The following is a 19305-nucleotide window of genomic DNA, read 5'->3' as shown; positions in this document are numbered from 1 at the left end:
CGGGGCTGTCTGTAGGCAAGGACTGGCCTGTCTCCCAAGATTTGTGAGAGTGTTGGGTCATCCTTTAGGATAGGTTGTAGATCCTTAATAATGCGTTGGAGGGGTTTTAGTTGGGGGCTGAAGGTGACGGCTAGTGGCGTTCTGTTGTTTTCTTTGTTAGGCCTGTCCTGAAGTAGGTAACTTCTGGGAACTCTGCAGCTAAGAGGGTCCCTACGCCTTGTCCCTTATTCGTCTTTCCGCGGAATTGAGTGACCGATCCTGGCTTGGCACCGCTGGAATCGAGAGATGCAAGGAGGGTAAGAAGCACCCACACCTGATCTCCTATCTTTAGTGTACACATATTTTGAAATAGAGCTCTATACTTTGTTTTCTTTCTTTGGGATTGTGGCTTCAGTTTTGTAACTTGTTTGTGTGTGTAACATCTCTACATTTAAATAAGTAGGCACTAGCAATTTTGTAACCACATGATTAGAATCTAGCTTAATAAATTTTGGTAACCATTTGTGCATAAGCCTGACTTGTTTTCTCTGGTTTACTGTAAAGCAGCCAACACAATTAAAGAACCTCAGCCGTTTTGGCTCTAAAGCCTGGCCATTAGGTGAGAGTACTAAGAGCCTAGTGTTGAGTTGTGCCGCCTCCAGGGGGAAACTCTTGGGGCACCTGTCAGTCAATCCTGGCTGCCCGCTGTGAAGGAGCTCTGAGCTCTAGCAGTTAAAGTCACGGGTGTGGAGAGGCTCTTAGTGCTGCCATTGGGGCACCTGTCAGTCAGTATTGACTGCCCGCTGCGAAGGAGCTCTGAGCTCTAGCAGTTAAAGTCACGGGTGGTTAGGACCTTGGGGCATCCGTCAGCCTAGCCCGGGCTGCCCGCCGCGAAGGGACAGTGCGTCCTAGCGGTTAAAGTCACGGATGGTATAAACGGGCATAGCTGGCACCTCACCAAACATCCTTGGGCGTCGGCTAACAGAAAATTGGCGTTGTATAAATGCTGACAATTGCTTCCCCCCCAAAACTGGCAGAGTGCCCCCTTCACCCTCTCTCCCCAAGCACACCTACCCCTCTTCCAAAGCACCCACCAGTCAGTGCCTGTGCTACAGACAACAAACTCATCCCAAGGGTCACGTAGTCGCTCCTCCTTCACCTGGAGAACTCCCTCGCAGAGCTCTCCTGTTCCCTAGCTCCTTTGGTCGCTTAGGAGCAGGCTTTTTAGAGACTCGTTCTCCACGATTAGCCCCAGCCCCGAGTGAAGGATTGGCAGGTCCTACAGGGATGGGGGGATGAAAGCCTCAAGAACACGCTCTCAGCCTTGCATTACAGTCCGCTAGGCTCAGCACAGGCTCCCTCGAACAAACCCAGCACACCACACACACAGACCACAAACTCACCCCATGGGCTGAAAGTTTCCTGTTCCCAAGCATCCCTCATCCCTTAGGAGCAGGCTTTTTAAAGACTCGTTCTCCCTGAGGAGCCCCAAACCCTGCTAAGAGTTGATGGATGCTCAAGGGCTTGGCCATCACAGCCTCCTTAAGAAGCTCTCAACTTTCCTAACAGGCCACTAGGCTCAGCACAAGTTCCCTCAAATGAACAGACCACACTATATCCTTCATTGAAGCAGCAACCACACTACACTACACGCACCACACCACAGAGAAGAAACTCACCCCAAGGGTCATGGACCTGCTCCTCCTTCATCTGGTTACCTGCCTTGCAAAACTCACATTAGCTGCTCCTGTTCTCTAACTTCTCTCCTCCCTTAGGAGAGGGCTTTTTAAAGCCTTGTTCTCCCTGAATAGCCCCACCCCCTGGTTAGGGGTTGATGGTTCCATAAAAGTGCCCTTATGCATGCGAAAGTTTCGCAGCCACTGGGAATCGTCCCAGACCCGCAACACTATGCGGTCCCACCAGTCTGTGCTTGTTTCCTGAACCCAGAATCGGCGTTCCACAGCATGAACCTGCCCCATTAGCACCATGATGCATGCATTGGCAGGGCCCATGCTTTCAGAGAAATCTGTGTCCATGTCCTGATCACTCACTTGACCGCGCTGATGTTGCCTCCTCGCCCGGTATCGCTCTGCCAGGTTCTGGTGCTGCATATACTGCTGGATAATGCGTGTGGTGTTTAATGTGCTCCTAATTGCCAAAGTGAGCTGAGTGGCCTCCATGCTTGCCTTGGTATGGCGTCCGCACAGAAAAAAGGCGCAGAACGATTGTCTGCCGTTGCTCTGACGGAGGGAGGGGGCGACTGACGACATGGCTTACAGGGTTGGCTTCAGGGAGCTAAAATCAACAAAGGGGGTGGCTTTACATCAAGGAGTATTTCAGGCAGGACTTCACGGAGGGTTCCAATAAGAAATGGTGCACCTAAGTTATTGTTCTTATTGGAACAAGGAGGTTCGTCTGGCCTCTGATACATGGCTAGATTTACCTCGCTGCACCTTCTCTGTGAGTGACTGCAGTGTGACCTAGAGGAATGAGTCCCCTAGACGGGGGAGGAGGCAAATGAGTACAAAACAGATCTGGTCTATTTCTTGTTTTGATCCACTCCATCTATCTTTTACATCTTTGGCGGGCAGCAGACGGTGCAGAAGGACTGCATGCTATCCACATCTCATGGCTGCTCAGCAGAAGATGGTACAGTACGACTGCTAGCCATCCTCATCTCTTGCCTGCCCGGCAGAAGATGGTACAGTACGACTGCTAGCCATCCGTATCCCCTGCCTGCTCACCATAAGACAGTTCAATAGGAGTGACTGCAGGACTAAAGAGAATGACCTGGTCAAGTCACTCCAAAGTTAGTCCCTGCGCCCATGTCTGCCCAGGCGCTCCCAGCCAACGTGGCCAGGAGCACCTCGGACATGACGATGACAGCTACCAGTCGTACTGCACCGTCTGCTGCCAGAAGGCAATGGGTTGCTGCTACTGTGTAGCAATGCCGTACCGCGTCTGCCAGCACCCAGGAGACATACGGTGATGGTTACCTGAGCAGGCTCCATGCTTGCCGTGGTATGGCGTCTGCACAGGTAACTCAAGAAAAAAGGCGCGAAACGATTGTCTGTCCTTGCTTTCACGGAGGGAGGGAGGGAACGGGGGCCTGACGATATGTACTCAGAACCACCTGTGACAATGTTTTCATAGAATCATAGAATATCAGGGTTGGAAGGGACCTCAGGAGGTCATCTAGTCCAACCCCCTGCTCAAAGCAGGACCAATCCCCAATTTTTGCCACAGATCCCTAAATGGCCCCCTCAAGGATTGAACTCACAACCCTGGGTTTAGCAGGCCAATGCTCAAACCACTGAGCTATCCCTCCCCCCATCATCCCATTTAGCCCCATCAGGCATTGGGATCTCAACCCAGAATTCCAATGGGCAGCGGAGACTGCGGGAACTGTGGGATAGTTACCCACAGTGCAACGCTCCGGAAGTCGACTCTAGCCTCGGTACTGTGGAAGCACTTCGCCGAGTTAATGCACTTAGAGCATTTTCTGTGGGGACACACACACTCGAATATATAAAACCGATTTCTAAAAAACCGACTTCTATAAATTTGACCTTATTCCGTAGTGTAGACATACCCTATATCCTTCATTGAAGCAGCAACCACACACAAACACACACACACACACAGAAGAAACTCACCCCAAGGGTCATGGTCCTGCTCCTCCTTCATCTGGTTACCTGCCTTGCAAAACTCACATTAGCTGCTCCTGTTCTCTAACTTCTCTCCTCCCTTAGGAGAGGGCTTTTTAAAGCCTTGTTCTCCCTGAATAGCCCCACGCCCTGGTTAGGGGTTGATGGGTGGTAAAGGGCTTGGGGATGAAAGCCTCCTTATGCAGCTCTCCACTTGCATAGCAGGCCCCATCCATGCCCTGACGAGGTGTGAACTGCCTCTCTGTTCTTGGAGAGTTTTTGCATGGGCTTGCTTTAAGCAAGGAGGATACATTTTCAGCCTCATAACTATATACATGAAATTGTAACCATACTGTAACAATTACTATAATATCACTGGTTTCAGAGTAGCAGCTGTGTTAGTCTGTATTCGAAAAAATAAAAGGAGGACTTAGAGACTAACCAATTTATTTGAGCATAAGCTTTCGTGAGCTACAGCTCACTTCATCGGATGCAGTGAGCTGTAGCTCACGAAAGCTTATGCTCAAATAAATTGGTTAGTCTCTGAGGTGCCACAAGTCCTCCTTTTCTTATAACATCACTATAACAACCATGCTCAGTGCATGATGAGCCTTCCGAAGGCACCCAACATGACAAACTTTGCATTGCATACCACACAATCATTTTCTAAAGATGAACATGGTGTGTAGGGTGTTCCCCCGAGGTACAGAGCATCACACCTCCCCTCTTAGTTTACTGATCTGAAAGGTAGTTTGTTGTTATAGTTCTCTTGGCATCCAGCCATTAAGGCTATGAGGCAGCGTGCCTCAGTTTCCCCATTCACACACAGCAAACCAGGGTTTTTTTTTTTATGTTTTCTCTGCTGTGATAAGGTTTAAACCTGTTTTCAGGTATTAATTGAAAAGTAGCATTCTCAAAAAGTTTAACATCTGTGTTGAAATTCTTATCCCCAAAACTTAACATTAATACCAAAATTTTATCACAGATGGGTGTTTACAAGTATCTTTTTGATACCACACCCCTCTGTTCAGTTAGTGTAGTTTGAGGTTAGTTTGTTCATTACCCATGGTGTCCTTTGACTCTCCCATGTAATCAGTCACAGGCTTCTCTTTCCCTCCAGTGTTTCCCTTTGTGTGGGCTCTTAATTTAATCCTATTTCTGGCATTTTGATGTCTCAGGCTCTGGCAAGATAAGGGTCCAGGGGGATCCTGCACACTGGCTGGCCCTTTGGGGAGTGGTCTCCCAACCCCAGGACTGTACATATGTAGGCAATCCAGCTCCCCTTTTGGGGTTACCCTGTGTTTCCCCCTCCCAGCACTGAGTCCTTCCCTGCCCCCTAGAGGGCTGTGATCATAGAATATCAGGGTTGGCAGGGATCTAGTCCAACATCTGGCTCAAAGCAGGACCAATCCCCAATTTTTGCCCCAGATCCCTAAATGGCCCCCCTCGAGGATTGAACTCACAACGCTGAGTTTAGCAGGCCAATGCTCAAACCACTGTGCTCTCTCTCCCCCCTGCGATCCCTGCTCTCTGGGCTAGCTGTGTTTACCCTTTGATCAGCTGAACCTCTTCCCAGCAGCTTTTCCATAACTGCTCCCCGTCTCTCAGCAGCCTGGGGAAACACCTGCCCCCCCCCCCCGTCAGCTGGGTCATTTGTGTTCTGGCCAACGATCACCGGGAAATTTCCTGGTCTAAACTCCCCTGCTGTTACTGGAGCTGCATCCTGATGTAAAAAGACAGTTAGTTTCCAAAAACTTATCAGAAATAGCATCTTGAAAACTCGGGACCTGGATTGAGGTACCCTCCGCCACTCCTCTCTCTGTCCCTGAGAAGTCAGCTCCAGGAGGTCAGTTACACAGGTCCTTCTCAAAACCTGGGTCACAGGCTGAGTGCCTGGGTGCAGGGATGCTGAGCCAGCCATCCCCCTAGGGTCCTAAGCATCCTGCCCCAAGTGACTAATGAGGAGACACTCCTGTATCCCCACTATTCTTTCCCCAGTTTCCTCCTCTGGGCCCCCTCCTTCAGCTGCCAGCTAACAATGGGGACAGTTTCCTTAATGACTGAGGACACCTCTCCTGCCCCTGTGCCTGAGGGCATGTGGCCTTCTGCTGGAAAGGAGCTAGTCTCAGCCCCTCCCATACTTAGAAGCACCCTGCTTCCCTCTGTTACAGAAATCCTCACCCACCTCAGTGCTTTCTGAGATTCCCTGCTCTTTCTCTGGGACACATCTCTCTGCTCCCTAGAGCCAAGTTTCTCTCTGGTTCAGCTGCAACCTGGACAGTTGTCTCCCTGGCAGGCATTACACCCCCATCCCTTCCTGATGTGGTGTTGCCTCCAGCTGCAGTGTAGGAGTTGGTCTCAACCACCCTCCCACCTAGAAGCATGTGGCTTCCCCCAGCTGCAGAAGCAAGGGGACTCTCTCCCGTTCTCTCAGAAGTTCCTGAGACCTTCCCCTTCCCCTTGGGGGGTCCCAGCATAAAATTCCCTCCTGCTGCAGGCAAACGCTTTAACCTGAGTTAGACAGAAAAAATCGTTACCCAGGAGCAGGCCAAATAGGAGGTGTTCCATTACCCACCCAGTCAAAACACCTTCCAAACCACATGGATTTTAGCTAGTGGTATGAGGAATCTGCTTTTGGGCACCCCCAGAATCTCTGCTATTTGGCCAGGCAACATACTGGCCTTTGGGACCCCACACTGCTTAACCAGAGAGATCTGGGCCCCTGTATCCCTCTGCCCCAAGCATTACCTGCCATCAATTTGAACAGCCTTAACATGCTCCATATCTGGTTCTGTAGTGGCTAACCTCACAGAACCAATATGCAAAAAGAAAAGGAGTACTTGTGGCACCTTAGAGACTAACCAATTTATTTGAGCATAAGCTTTCGTGGGCTACAGCTGACTGCATCCGATGAAGTGAGCTGTAGCTCACGAAAGCTTATGCTCAAATAAATTGGTTAGTCTCTAAGGTGCCACAAGTCCCCCTTTTCTTTTTGCGAATACAGACTAACACGGCTGTTGCTCTGAAACCTGTACTGCTGAAGTTATGAATAAGTTCTGAAGGCACAGTCAGAATTTTACAGCTGCTGGCCAATAAAATGCTGCCTTAGGAGACGGATAGCAGACTTACTCATAGAAATACTAATTTTACAAGTGCAATTATCTTTTTTCCCCTCAGCCCTGGCCTCCCACCTTGTCTATAATGAACAATTAGTGAAGGGTAGAGGTAGGTTATGGGTATTTGTGTAGCCAAATGTATATATTTTTGTCATATTTGAAAAAAAATTTTCTCTAAATATCTCCTTTATTTATCAACTGATTTTAATAATATTTGAAATGGAGTTTTAAAAAAAAAAGACCCCTCACAGTGCAAGGCCCTAACCTGTAGTTTAGTTAGTTTATGCCTTAATCCGACCTTCACCCCTACGCTATACGGTAGCCTCAATGCTCTTTTCTGCTCTCGTATAACTATCTCAAACAGACAATCAGGCATACATAAGGTATTTAAAGTTTCTTGCAATACAGTCTAGTTCCTTGTGTAACCACGGCACGTACACCCTACCCAGAGCCAATTCTCTACTCTACTCCGCTCAACTCAGGCAAACAAGAATTAAGAGGTAAGCTGTGCAGGGAAATCCTATTGAGGGTAGTTTTCTGATGGTGGGGTGGGTGGCACGACGCATTCCAAAGCATGGAGTAGTAGGGACAAATAACTAAATTAGATATATGCATGCCTCCAGCTTTCACCCTGACCACACCACACGATCCATCGTCTACAGCCAAGCTCTGCGATACAACCGCATTTGCTCCAACCCCTCAGACAGAGACAAACACCTACAAGATCTCTGTCAAGCTTTCTTACAACTACAATACCCACCTGCAGAAGTAAAGAAACAGATTGATAGAGCCAGAAGAGTTCCCAGAAGTTACCTACTACAGGACAGGCCTAACAAAGAAAATAACAGAACGCCACTAGCGGTCACCTTCAGCCCCCAACTAAAACCCCTCCAACGCATTATTAAGGATCTACAACCTATCCTAAAGGATGACCCAACACTCTCACAAGTCTTGGGAGACAGGCCAGTCCTTGCCTACAGACAGCCCCGCAACCTGAAGCAAATACTCACCAACAACCACATACCACACAACAGAACCACTAACCCAGGAACTTATCCTTGCAACAAAGCCCGTTGCCAATTGTGCCCACATATCTATTCAGGGGACACCATCACAGGGCCTAATAACATCAGCCACACTATCAGAGGCTCGTTCACCTGCACATCCACCAATGTGATATATGCCATCATGTGCCAGCAATGCCCCTCTGCCATGTACATTGGTCAAACTGGACAGTCTCTACGTAAAAGAATAAATGGACACAAATCAGATGTCAAGAATTATAACATTCATAAACCAGTCGGAGAACACTTCAATCTCTCTGGTCACGCAATCACAGACATGAAAGTCGCTATCTTAAAACAAAAAAACTTCAAATCCAGACTCCAGCGAGAAACTGCTGAATTGGAATTCATTTGCAAATTGGATACTATTAATTTAGGCTTAAATAGAGACTGGGAGTGGCTAAGTCATTATGCAAGGTAGCCTGTTTCCTCTTGTTTTTTCCTACCCCCCCCCCCCCCCAGATGTTCTGGTTTAACTTGGATTTAAACCTGGAGAGTGGTCAGTTTAGATGAGCTATTACCAGCAGGAGAGTGAGTTTGTGTGTGTATGGGGGTGGGGGGGATGTGAGAAAACCTTGATCTATGCAGGAAATAGCCCGACTTGATTATGTAAAGAGTTGTCACTTTGGATGGGCTAGCACCAGCAGGAGAGTGAATTTGTGTGGGGGGGTGGAGGGTGAGAAAACCTGGATTTGTGCTGGAAATGGCCCACCTGTTGATCACTTTAGATAAGCTATTACCAGCAGGACAGTGGGGTGGGAGGAGGTATTGTTTCATGATTTCTGTGTGTATATAAAGTCTGCTGCAGTTTCCACGGTAAACATCTGATGAAGTGAGCTGTGGCTCACGAAAGCTCATGCTCAAATAAATTGGTTAGTCTCTAAGGTGCCACAAGTACTCCTTTTCTTTTTGCGAATACAGACTAACACGGCTGTTCCTCTGAAGCTTGATAAATGTGAGTGGGATTGTGTTATGTGATTAATGTCTGTGATAGAGACTTGGATCGGTGGCCATGTGTTCCCTTTTGGTCCTAAATCTTATGTTCAAAATCTCATGCTTCAGGGATTCAGACATACCCCTCCCCTGATGTATTCAAGGTTTTATTTTTTGTCTTTCTCCTAAAGCGTCTGAGATTGGCCATGGCTGGAGATGGGACATCAACTGGGATGGCTCACATGCTCACGGTCAAACTGAGCACCATTTTTTAGGTCAAGAAGGAATTTTACTGTAGGGGCTTTGGGTTTTTTTCAACCTTTCTCTGCAGCATGGGGTGTGGGTCGCTTGCTAGAATCATCTAGGTGTATCGCACCAAATCAATTCCCTACCTTTGCAGGGCCTCGGGCATTGGTGCACTTCAGTCCCTCCTATTCTTTGCCTGTGGCAGACACAGTTTAGTTTCTGGATGGCTGTAATACTTTAGTCTAATCCAGGTTAGTGGGCTCTTTGCAGGGGTAGCTGGGAGGGGTTTAGTGGCCTGGGACGTGCAGGATGTCCGATTAAGGTCAGAAGAAACCACCAGATCATGTGATTCACAGGGCCACAGCCTGGTTCTTCTGCTCCTATAAATTACCCCTAATCTGGGCAAACCATTTACAGAGACTTTCCTAAATTAAAATAGTGAGGTTTTCTCCAGGGGAATGGGATGGAAAAATTCTCTCCTGGTAGGAGGTGGAAGAGAGAGAGAGAATGATCCTGACCACACAATCAATTCTGGAAGGTATACTAAGTACCTACAGAGAATAAAAAAAGGAAGCAGCAGTTTAACTGACCTATGAACAATAAAGTAAAATCTGCAAGAGCAGCCTTTCAACTCAGAGGGCTAATAAGAATAAGCTACAACTAACCAACCAAAGAGAAGAGTTACAAATGAATGAAAACACATTTCTTTGCTGTTTTTCAGCTAGGACGTGTACCATTCCTCAGTTCAGTGCCCCCACCTCCCCCAATGTAGTCTTATCTAGCCTCACCTGTTCCTGGGGGGTTTTCACACACACACACCCAGGCCAGCGCAGCTGGGCTCTTTACTCGTTTCTTCCCCCTCCCATCTTGTGAGACCGGTGAGGAGAGACTCTGCCAGCTTCTACCAGGGCTGACCTTCACAAGGCAGTTGGAGCATCTCGTGTCATCACCAGACAAGCTCCTGGCCTGTCTGAAATCCTCTCACGCGTGAAAAACTCATGAGATACCATTATTATGTCAGCCCCATCTCCATTGCCCCTGTGCAGGGAAATAGGGAGTGGGCCACAGTGGCCCCAATGCCGTTGTGGTCTGAGCAGCTCGGGTAACAGGAGCCTAAGTTAGAGCAGCCCTGAGGCACAACAGGGTTAGTACGGCTGTGGCATGTTTGGCAGATGGACTGAACTCCCCTGCCAGGCATCAGAGGGATGTCAGAGATGATGTCACAATACTGGCTCCATTGGGTGTGGGGGGGGCACTGCAGGATGCCACGGGGAAAATCAGAGGGCAGGTTTTGGTGGTCCCTAGGCCCCGTGGCTGAAGCCCAGTATCCCAAAAAGCTGGCGTGGAGGGGAAGGGGGGTGAATATCTCTCATCCAGAAGGGGGAGCCCTAGCAGGAGTTAGCGTTCTAGGTGCTGCTACTGCCCCTTTAAATGACAGCGCCTTCAGCCGTCGGCTTTGTGAATGACAAGTTTTCTGTCCAATAGGAGGGAGGGACTCGACCGGTCACCTGGATTGACGTTTACAAGGATCCAATAGATTGAGCGTGACCGGAGGTCACCTATCGCTGATTGGCTGTGGCTGGGAGTATAAGAGGAGAAGAGAAGGCGGGCGCGCTCCCTTTTCTTTCCCGGAGCCCTGGTGGGAGGTGGGTGTGCGGAGAGGGGGCGGCCCGCGAGGGACTCGGCCGCGCTCAGCCCCCGGCCGGGGAGGAGATCACGGGGATCCGGGCGAGTCGGCCTTACCCCGGGGCTCCCCGGCTTGCTGGGGCCCGCCGCGGCTCCGGGTGTCGCTAGGCCTCGGGCCTGGCCACGCGGGGCCGGCTCATTACCGGGGCCGGGCTGATCCCGCGATCCCGATGGCCAAGGGGCCTCTTCGTCGCCTCTACGGGGTCCCGTGAGGGGGCCCGGCCCCCCAGCGCGGGGCTGGAGGGAGCCGGGGGTGCCCGGGGCCCATAGACACCCCCCTGCTGGTGCAGGGGACACACAGACCGTCGGTTCCCCAGCTTCCCCGGGGCAATCCCGCAGCGGCTCCGTTTTCTAAAACCCTGGAAACAGCCTCCACTCTAAGCCCCGCTTGATCGTTTGGGGGCCGGGCCATCCCCTTATCGGGCGGGGGGCCGGAGGCCGGGGCATAGGCTGCGGTTGCAGTGGTCTGGCTGAACCCTGGTTTCCCGACCTTGTCTCCCGCAGGTAACAGCTTGTCTTTAAACCCTTCGTGGCAATCCTTGGAAGCACCGTCGAGATGCCCAGGGAAGACAGGGCTACGTGGAAGTCCAACTATTTCCTGAAAATCATTGTAAGTGTCTCCCTTGGGGTGTGTTTGAGACAGTCTGGACCAGGGGCTGGGGCTGGGATGGACTCTTGTCGCTCCTGGCTCAGTCTGCCTTGGCCGTTCTCTGGACTGCACCTGCAAACGTGCACCCTGGGTTAATCCTAACGCAGCATAGATCCGTGGTGGCACATGGGGCGCTACAGAGTGAAGGAGGGCTGTTGTGTTTGACAGCAAGGCAGGAGCCAGCCTCATCATTCACACAGAGCTGCAGTTTGCAGAGGTTACGTGATGGAGGAGGAGCAAGCTGTGCTGGGACAGTGGGTCTCCATAGGCTGTAGTTCCACACTGTGGTTAATGGCTTGTGTAGCAATTTGCTCCATTGTATACCAATGAGGTGCAGCCCCCAGGCTCCTGGAAAGTTGCCAGTGAAGCTGCTGATTGGGCAAAAACTGAGTAGCACTATTGCAGCTGGTCCCCAAACTTTTCACAGTCATGCTTCCCTCTTACCCTTCCCCCGCCTGAGCCAGAGTGGGACCGGGGGTGGGGTGGGAGAACGCAGACAGGGGGGCCTCAGCTGAGGGCAGAAGTGGAGCTCTGGCTGAGGCCAGCAGATGGGGTGCTGGGCTAGGGAGTGGAGCAGGGTGGCGCTCCCTCCCCGCCCCCTGTAGGAGCTGGCTTGGGCCTCAGCTGTGTTCCCCCAAACATTCCTCCATGCCCACCCTCACCCCCAGTTTGAGTACCTCTGACCAAGAGCCTGGTACTCCACATTTCCCTGCTGGTGGCTGCTATTATGCGACTCTGAAGACTTTTCTAGATGTTACATCCAAATTTTATCAGAAGGGTCCTCAGTAGGCTCCTTCAAGTGATCTTTGAAATAGATGCTTGCATAGCTGTTGTCTCTCTCTTACAATGAATATACCTGCCATTGGCAGGGTTTTGAACATTTTAAAAGCAATTGGGAAGCCTGAGTAAGGTTCCCAGAACACTTGAATCTGGAAAGAATTAAACCATGCTACTAAGAACGGAGTCCACTCCAATCACAAATAAATCCTTCAGAAGAGCCCTGTCAATGTTAGTGCTGCTTCTTAATTGAATATCATTTGTATTTTTAATGCCTCAATGTGTTCTGTAGCAGTGAGATACTGTTCACAGTGACTGTGTAAGCAAAAGTAGCATCGGCAAAAGAGCCACACATCCGAGCCTCCTTAATGGAGAGCATTATCAAGTTGTTGGCTCTTTACAAGGGATCCTTTCAGATAAACTGCATTAACGTTTTTACAGGCATAAACATCACATCTCAGCTAAGCTCCTGGTACGTCCTGACTGTTCTTTATTTGGAGGGTTGAAATGCATCTCATTTAGCATGTTTGTCTCCCTTAAATGTGCCTTGGGACTCCTTTATTTCCTCTCTGGGGGTCATCAGAGAGCTGCTCGTATGTAATTTTTTTCAGAAAGAATTGCACTCTGCATTTTCTGTAGCATTGGGTTGGCAGCCTTGTAACCATATGTTTTAAACAATGGCTCGCTCCCTGTCAACCTTAAAGAGCCTGAAAATTGGCACATCATGGTTGGTTTGGAGACTTGTGGGGGAAAGGAGGGAAGTAGCTGCAGAGTGGCAGATGGTGGGACAATTTATTTGATTAGTGCACATACTGGTTGCTGACTGGAATGCGTACCAATGTTGGCTGTTTAAGAGCCCTAGTCAGGTGAAAGGGTTTTTTGGTTGCTTTGGGACAGGTTCTGGTTGGTAACATTGGGTCAGATTTCTCAGCTTAGCACACAGTAGCTCCCATTTATGCATCTAAATGGAGTTCCTGGGTACTAAGCACTTGTGGAAATCTGGCCATTTCATTACGGTGCCTAAATGGGAACTAATGTTACTCTATACCCTGGTCTAGGTTTCTTTGTAAAACTCATTTGTTCTTTCTGTAGCAACTCCTGGATGATTATCCAAAATGTTTCATCGTGGGAGCAGACAATGTAGGATCCAAACAGATGCAGCAGATCCGCATGTCCCTGCGTGGGAAGGCTGTCGTGCTGATGGGGAAGAACACCATGATGCGCAAGGCTATCCGTGGTCATCTGGAGAATAACCCTGCTCTGGAAAAGTGAGTAAAATAGTATGATTCCACACCCTGTTTCCTGGGGAAGACTGTATGTTGTCTGGAAGAGTGAAACTGAATGATGCTGTCTTTCCGCCAGGCTCTTGCCTCATATCCGTGGGAATGTGGGCTTTGTGTTCACCAAGGAGGATCTGACTGAGATCAGGGACATGCTGTTGGCTAACAAGGTAAGGGAGGAGGACACTATTGTTATAGTGCGTCTACTCAGGGAGGTCTTGGGGCCTGATCTGAAGGAAGGAGAGAGTGTAACACTGAACGTTCTCTGTGGATGTGTGATTTTAGAATGAGCAAGAACTGGGAACCAGGCATTTCCTGTGTTCTACTCAGAGTGCTGCCATTGACTTGCTGTGACCTCAGTTTCCCCATGTGAATAACTGGGAGATGCTGATCTCACAGAAGTGCTGTGAGGATGAATTAGTGTCTATACAGTACTGTCTGAAAGCCAAGCATTATTTTGCTTTCTCTTCTTGCACTGTCTTGTCAGGTGCCAGCTGCTGCTCGAGCAGGTGCCATTGCCCCTTGTGATGTCACTGTGCCAGCCCAGAACACTGGTTTGGGTCCCGAGAAGACCTCCTTCTTCCAGGCTTTGGGCATCACCACGAAGATCTCCAGGGGTACCATTGAAATCCTGGTGAGTGCAGAGCAAAGTTCAGTGTGCTACTAGCAAGTAAAAGGTCATTCACAGCTTTTTAGCTGCTCCTATATACTGGATGGCCCTGGTTGGACAGTTTGGCAATTCCACTGAAGTTGGGACTATAGATGTGTAGCTATTTCATCCCTACATCCCCATGTCTTGTGCTGCTTTCCATGGCACAAGATCGATCCCCACCTTCTATTGAGGACTTTGGAGGCATGTCTCTAAAGCATCTTAAAAGGAAAATAGCAGAGTAATGTGACAACAATAGGACATTGCATGACAAAGAAATCCTAATCAAATAGGAACCTGTCAGAGAAATTAGGCTGGATAAGTTCTTTCTGCCTCTTGCCAAGCCGGGTGGGAGCGTTGTCTGAGCAGTTGATCTCCCATCCCTAACCTCTCAGATGCCTTTACCAGATGGCAAAGCAGGTCTGATTTGCTGACTGAGAGCCTGCAAATGCCTTCATCAGTGGCCCACTCATTCATCTATATGATTCCATGCTATAATTGAAGCGTACGTCATGGGCTTGATGCAGGAATGACTGGGTGAGGTTCTCTGGACTGTGTTGAGGAGGAGGTCAGACAAGATGACCATAATGATCCTATTTGGCCTGAAGAAGTGGTTTTTTTACCCACAAAAGCTTATGCCCAAATAAATCTGTTAGTCTTTAAGGTGCTCATTGTTTTTGTGGATACAGACTAACATGGCTACCCCTCTGCTATTTGGCCTTAAAATCTCTCCCAGCAGGCCTCTCCCTTGTAAAACACTCTTGGGAGGGGTGACCTGCTTACTCCTGAGGTCCTTTCCAACCCTGATATTCTATGATTCTGTCAAGAGCAGCATTGCCAGTCTCCTGCCCCTGCTTAGGCTTGGGAGGCCAGTGCTTTCCCTCCCCGTGAAATACAGCGGGTGTGGTGGCAAAGGGGAGCTGTGTGAGGACCTGGACTGGTATTTCACTGTGAGGCAATTTGAGGGAGAAGTTCCTTGCTCTCTAGCCATTCTTGGAGGTGGGGAAAGTGGGGCCTGAGGCTGCTTCTGAAGGCCAGGTGCCTATCGAGTTACTCCCCTTCATCAGTTCAGGTAAATCTAGATAGTGGCTAGTGTTGGCAGTATTCTCATTCTCTTGGAAGAGTTGGGAAAATAAAAGGGGTAACTTCTGCTAACTAGTGGTGTAGGTAATAGTGCATGTTGAGTAATACGAGAGAGGAATTTCAAGTCCAAGCCTGTTAGCTTTGGCAAAGGGTTTTTGAAAAAAGATGAGTCTCTGAACAGTTTCAAGGAAGGTGAGGTTTTGAAAGGCTTATCAGTGAATATCGATCCATTTTTGACAAAACTGCCCTCACAAATTCAGACTATTTTAGGTAACTGCTGCTCTGTGAGGAATAGTAAGTATAAAGGTTAAGACGTGTATAAAAACTTAGACATAATCTTAATGGCAGTGGTGTTGCTGCTCTACCTTCAGTAATCTTTAAAGCCAGATGTCTAGTTTGACTCCTGTGGAGAAGAAGGGTTTATTTAGTTCCTTCTAGCTGGGCACCCTGTACTTTGGGTATGAGAAACTCTGGTTTGAGTGGCTAATGGGGCAGCCTAGGTCTAGAAGATGTGTTAAGTGTAGCTGATTCCATTTGCACATCTCATAATTATGGACCTTGCTTTGAAATGTGTCATCTGCTGGGTGGGCTGTGCCTCATGTTTTGCTCAGCTGAGCTTTGAACTTGTTTTGATACAGAATCATTTGTGGGTCTAACTCCTTCAGTCCCATCTACAGATGTTTGTAATGGGAAGCTGAACCTTGTTGCGGCTCTGTGCCTGAGTTTTAACCCCTGTAGCAGTTCGTTGCTCACTTTTCCCTCTCTGACTCTCAGAGTGATGTGCAGCTGATCAAGACTGGAGATAAAGTGGGAGCCAGCGAAGCGACCTTGCTGAACATGTTGAATATTTCCCCATTCTCCTTTGGGCTGATTATCCAGCAGGTGTTTGACAACGGCAGCATTTACAATCCTGAAGTGCTGGACATCACCGAGGAGACTCTGCACAGACGCTTCTTGGAAGTAAGAGTTGCTTGCCTGTGCTATATGCCCTGTCTACTTTATTCCATGTAGTTATGGGGACAGATTAAGTGCTTGAGTATCTAATCTGAAGTTCAGGAGGGCTGTGTGTGTGTTTTTTTTTTCCCTTTTGAATTGTGAATGAGACTAGCACTGAATTCTAAAAGTGATTTTACAGCGCTACAGTCCTGAATAACAAGGTTATTGGCCTGGCATGGTCTCTTTAAAACTGGTCTGTGCCATTTCATTGCCCTCCAGAGTTGGGAGATCCAGATGCAAGTGTATGTCAGCCTGCTGGCCAGCACCCCAATTTTCCCAAGGTGTTTTGATGTTACCTATTACCTTTGGAAAATAGAGGTAGTGCGAATCGTGGCTTTGCCATACAGTAGTCTTCTTGGTGGGTTGTAGCATTCATCCCTGAATGCTGGGAATTTTGATTTGCAACACAGATGTGTTTTCTACTGGGAGTGATGTTCCATTCTGTTAGCTATCTGTTATGTATGAAATGCAGAGAATACAAAATCTGGAAACCCCTTGTAACGAGTGTTAAAGTATGTGGTTAAGGCTGCCTCTTGTTTATCTCCTTTGCCAGAACCACGCAATTCTCTCACCCATAGTACCCTTTATTACGCTTGCACATATTGTTATTGATGGTTGTGTTTACTTGCAGTATAATTTTCAGAGCTGAATGCTTGGAACATGACTTTCTTTCCCTCTTCCTCAGGGCGTTCGTAACGTAGCTAGCATTTGTTTGCAAATTGGCTACCCAACCATCGCTTCTGTGCCTCACTCCATCATCAATGGGTACAAGCGAGTCCTAGCTGTGGCTGTGGAGACTGAATACACCTTCCCATTGGCTGAAAAGGTAAAGTGTGAGCGAGACAGACTGGAATAGATTGTGCGTGGACTTAAGGCTCACAAACTAGTCTTTGAGCCTGAGCCTTTAAAGATCTAGAAGGTTGTATGTTAGAGATCTGCACTGAAAAGAGGCCTTGAACAGCGTGAAGTGCATGTAACTGCATTGCAGCCGGGGGAATTCCTTGCTTTGTGGAGGTGCAGTTCTGCCTCTTCACCCCTCAATCCTAGGAGCAGTGTACTGGCAAGGAGGATGTGGAGTGTGTTTTCTGAGAGCATCCCCGGTCCTCTTCTCATATGATAAGGCAACGTTGCCCTCCTCTGTTGGTTGTCTTCAGTTTGTTTGTATAATGCATCCCTTGGGTTGCTAGTAAGTTGCTTGCATGGCCTTTGGGGTTGCAAAGGTTGTGCTCCCTGATCTTAATTCCTGGGGAGACCCACTAATACGCTATCTGTTTTCAGTCTGGCAATAGGATAGTAGATGTAAATTGTGACCTGTTTGTTCCCTGAAATTACTATATGCTTTTATCCTCTTACAGGTAAAGGCCTTCCTAGCTGACCCCTCAGCCTTCCTGGCTGCTGCCCCTGTGGCAGCTGAAGCTGCAGCTGCAGCTCCTGCTGCTCCAGTCAAAGAGGAAGTAAAGGAGGAATCAGAGGAGTCTGATGAGGACATGGGATTTGGTCTCTTTGACTAACCCCTACCACATGCTCACCACTTCATCAACTGGTTTAATTAGAGAAATAAAGTGCTATTTTACACCCTCTGTTGTGTGTTTATCTTGGGTGGGGGGGAGGAATCATCATGCATGAAGTTTCCATTGGTGTGAAACTTAATATATGGATTTTGAATCTAAAGATGTACTTTTTTGATTTTGCCTTCAATCATAAACACTTACCAAGACAGCCATAAAATAATTTCAAGAAACCTTCAACTAACTTTCCCCTGCAGGTGAGAGAGGGATCTACACATATCAAATACTAGTCATGTCACTTAATGAATTCTGCCTTGGCTACACTGGAATGTTACTGTGAATTAAAGTAGAGGGTGAATTTAAAGTGCAAGAGATATTCCAGAATCACTCTGTGTGGATGCTATAGTTATTCAGTTGTGTAGACAAGCCCTTAGGCTAGCAGGACTTGAGCTACTGTACTAAAAATAGGAGTGTGGATGTTGTGGATCAGGTGCTTGCTCAGGCTTTGTCTTACGAAAACCCCTGGGTCTGAGCTCAAGTGGCTAGCCTGAGTGTCTGCTGGAGCCATGAGGCACAGCAAATGTGCTCAGTGAATCACTGATAACTGCAGGCAAATAAACAGTGTCCCTGCCCTGAGGAGCAGTCTACATTAAACCGAATACACAATGAAAACTAAGGCCTTGGTTGATAAATTAGATAAGCAAGTGATGAGTGGATCAGTGTAGAGACCCAGTCTTATGAGGTTGCCTGTTGCAGCTTTGGAACTGTCTTCATGGGGCCAGCAGTGGAACATTCTCAGTTGCAGGTGTCACTGCAGTGTCTGGAACTTGATTGCTCTGGTGTGCTTCAGATTACACTGTAAGATTTAGCAATTCAACAGTAAATGTTTTTGTTTTGCTGCCAAGTTAGGCCAGGTGTGTCCTGTATTTTATGAAGAATGAGCTGTTGTGATTTTTGGTGCTGTGATTCAATCATTATGTAAGATGCAGGCCAAAATGTTGAGCCAAAACAAATGTCTGATTTTCAGGGTTGTAGAATGTCACTCCTTTTAATTCAATGAGAATTGTAGCTGATTATCACTTCTGAAAAAATGACCCACATATAGGTCTGAATGTGGATTTAGGTGCATAACTATTATGTTTTGATACTAGATTAAAATTGGTTTCAGAGTTGCAGCTGTGTTAGTCTGCATTTGCAAAAAAGAAAAGGAGTACTTGTGGCACCTTAGAGACTAACCAATTAATTTGAGCCTAAGCTTTTGTGAGCTACAGCCCACTCCCTGATGATGAAGTGAGCTGTAGCTCACGAAAGCTCATGCTCAAATAAATTGGTTAGTCTCTAAGGTGCCACAAGTCCTCCTTTTCTTTTTACAAAGTCAATATCTGCCTGAGTCAGCCCGTGAGCAGCGGCGCCCGGGTTTCCGAGGCAAGTGACCAGCAGCATCGCCGCGGATAAGGGAGAAACCATCAGGGGCAGGGAGCGGCTCGCCCGCTTGTGCTCGTGCACGGGGCCCCCGCTGCCCTGGTCGGGGCCCCCGGGCCGGCCGCTGTGGCCGAGCCTCTCCGGGCGCGTTCCGCTGGGTTTCCTTGCCGCAGGCGGCCGCTGTGTGCCCGGCGCTGGAGCTGGGGAAGCTGCGGGGGCGGAGCGGCCTCCGGGAAACGAGCAGCTCCTGAGGCCTCGCCGGGGCGGCCG

General features: G+C 48.6%; 1 protein-coding gene and 1 non-coding gene across 2 annotated transcripts in view; both read left to right on the top strand.

The window, feature by feature from the left end:
* The window catches only part of LOC125623235 (uncharacterized), a 95594-nt gene extending 95142 nt beyond the window's left edge, over nucleotides 1–452 (top strand). The window contains exon 16 of the transcript XR_012665178.1: nucleotides 161–452. This is a non-coding gene — a transcript (uncharacterized LOC125623235). The remainder of the gene's footprint in view (nucleotides 1–160) is intronic.
* Nucleotides 453–10506: 10054 nt separating this feature from the next.
* On the top strand, nucleotides 10507–17685 carry RPLP0 (ribosomal protein lateral stalk subunit P0). Its single transcript, XM_048822298.2, has 8 exons — nucleotides 10507–10631; nucleotides 11176–11281; nucleotides 13190–13365; nucleotides 13460–13547; nucleotides 13865–14011; nucleotides 15884–16069; nucleotides 16791–16931; nucleotides 17461–17685. Exons 2-8 carry the CDS (start codon nucleotides 11228–11230, stop codon nucleotides 17614–17616), a joined length of 948 nt encoding a protein of 315 aa, XP_048678255.1. The 5' UTR covers nucleotides 10507–10631; nucleotides 11176–11227; the 3' UTR covers nucleotides 17617–17685.
* The last annotated feature ends 1620 nt before the right edge of the window (nucleotides 17686–19305 follow it).

This window comes from Caretta caretta, chromosome 15 (assembly GCF_965140235.1).
Source record: "Caretta caretta isolate rCarCar2 chromosome 15, rCarCar1.hap1, whole genome shotgun sequence".
NCBI classification, from domain to species: domain Eukaryota; kingdom Metazoa; phylum Chordata; order Testudines; family Cheloniidae; genus Caretta; species Caretta caretta.
Note: the sequence above shows the minus strand (reverse complement) of the source record. Positions and strands in the feature narration are given on the sequence as shown.

Excerpts from the sequence above, each read along its gene's own strand:
- RPLP0 (XM_048822298.2), top strand. The coding sequence starts at position 11,228 with ATGCCCAGGGAAGACAGGGCTACGTGGAAGTCCAACTATTTCCTGAAA. Across the intron at positions 13,366-13,459 it reads AATAACCCTGCTCTGGAAAA|GCTCTTGCCTCATATCCGTG; the intron begins GTGAGTAAAATA and ends TCTTTCCGCCAG. Across the intron at positions 16,070-16,790 it reads TGCACAGACGCTTCTTGGAA|GGCGTTCGTAACGTAGCTAG; the intron begins GTAAGAGTTGCT and ends CCTCTTCCTCAG.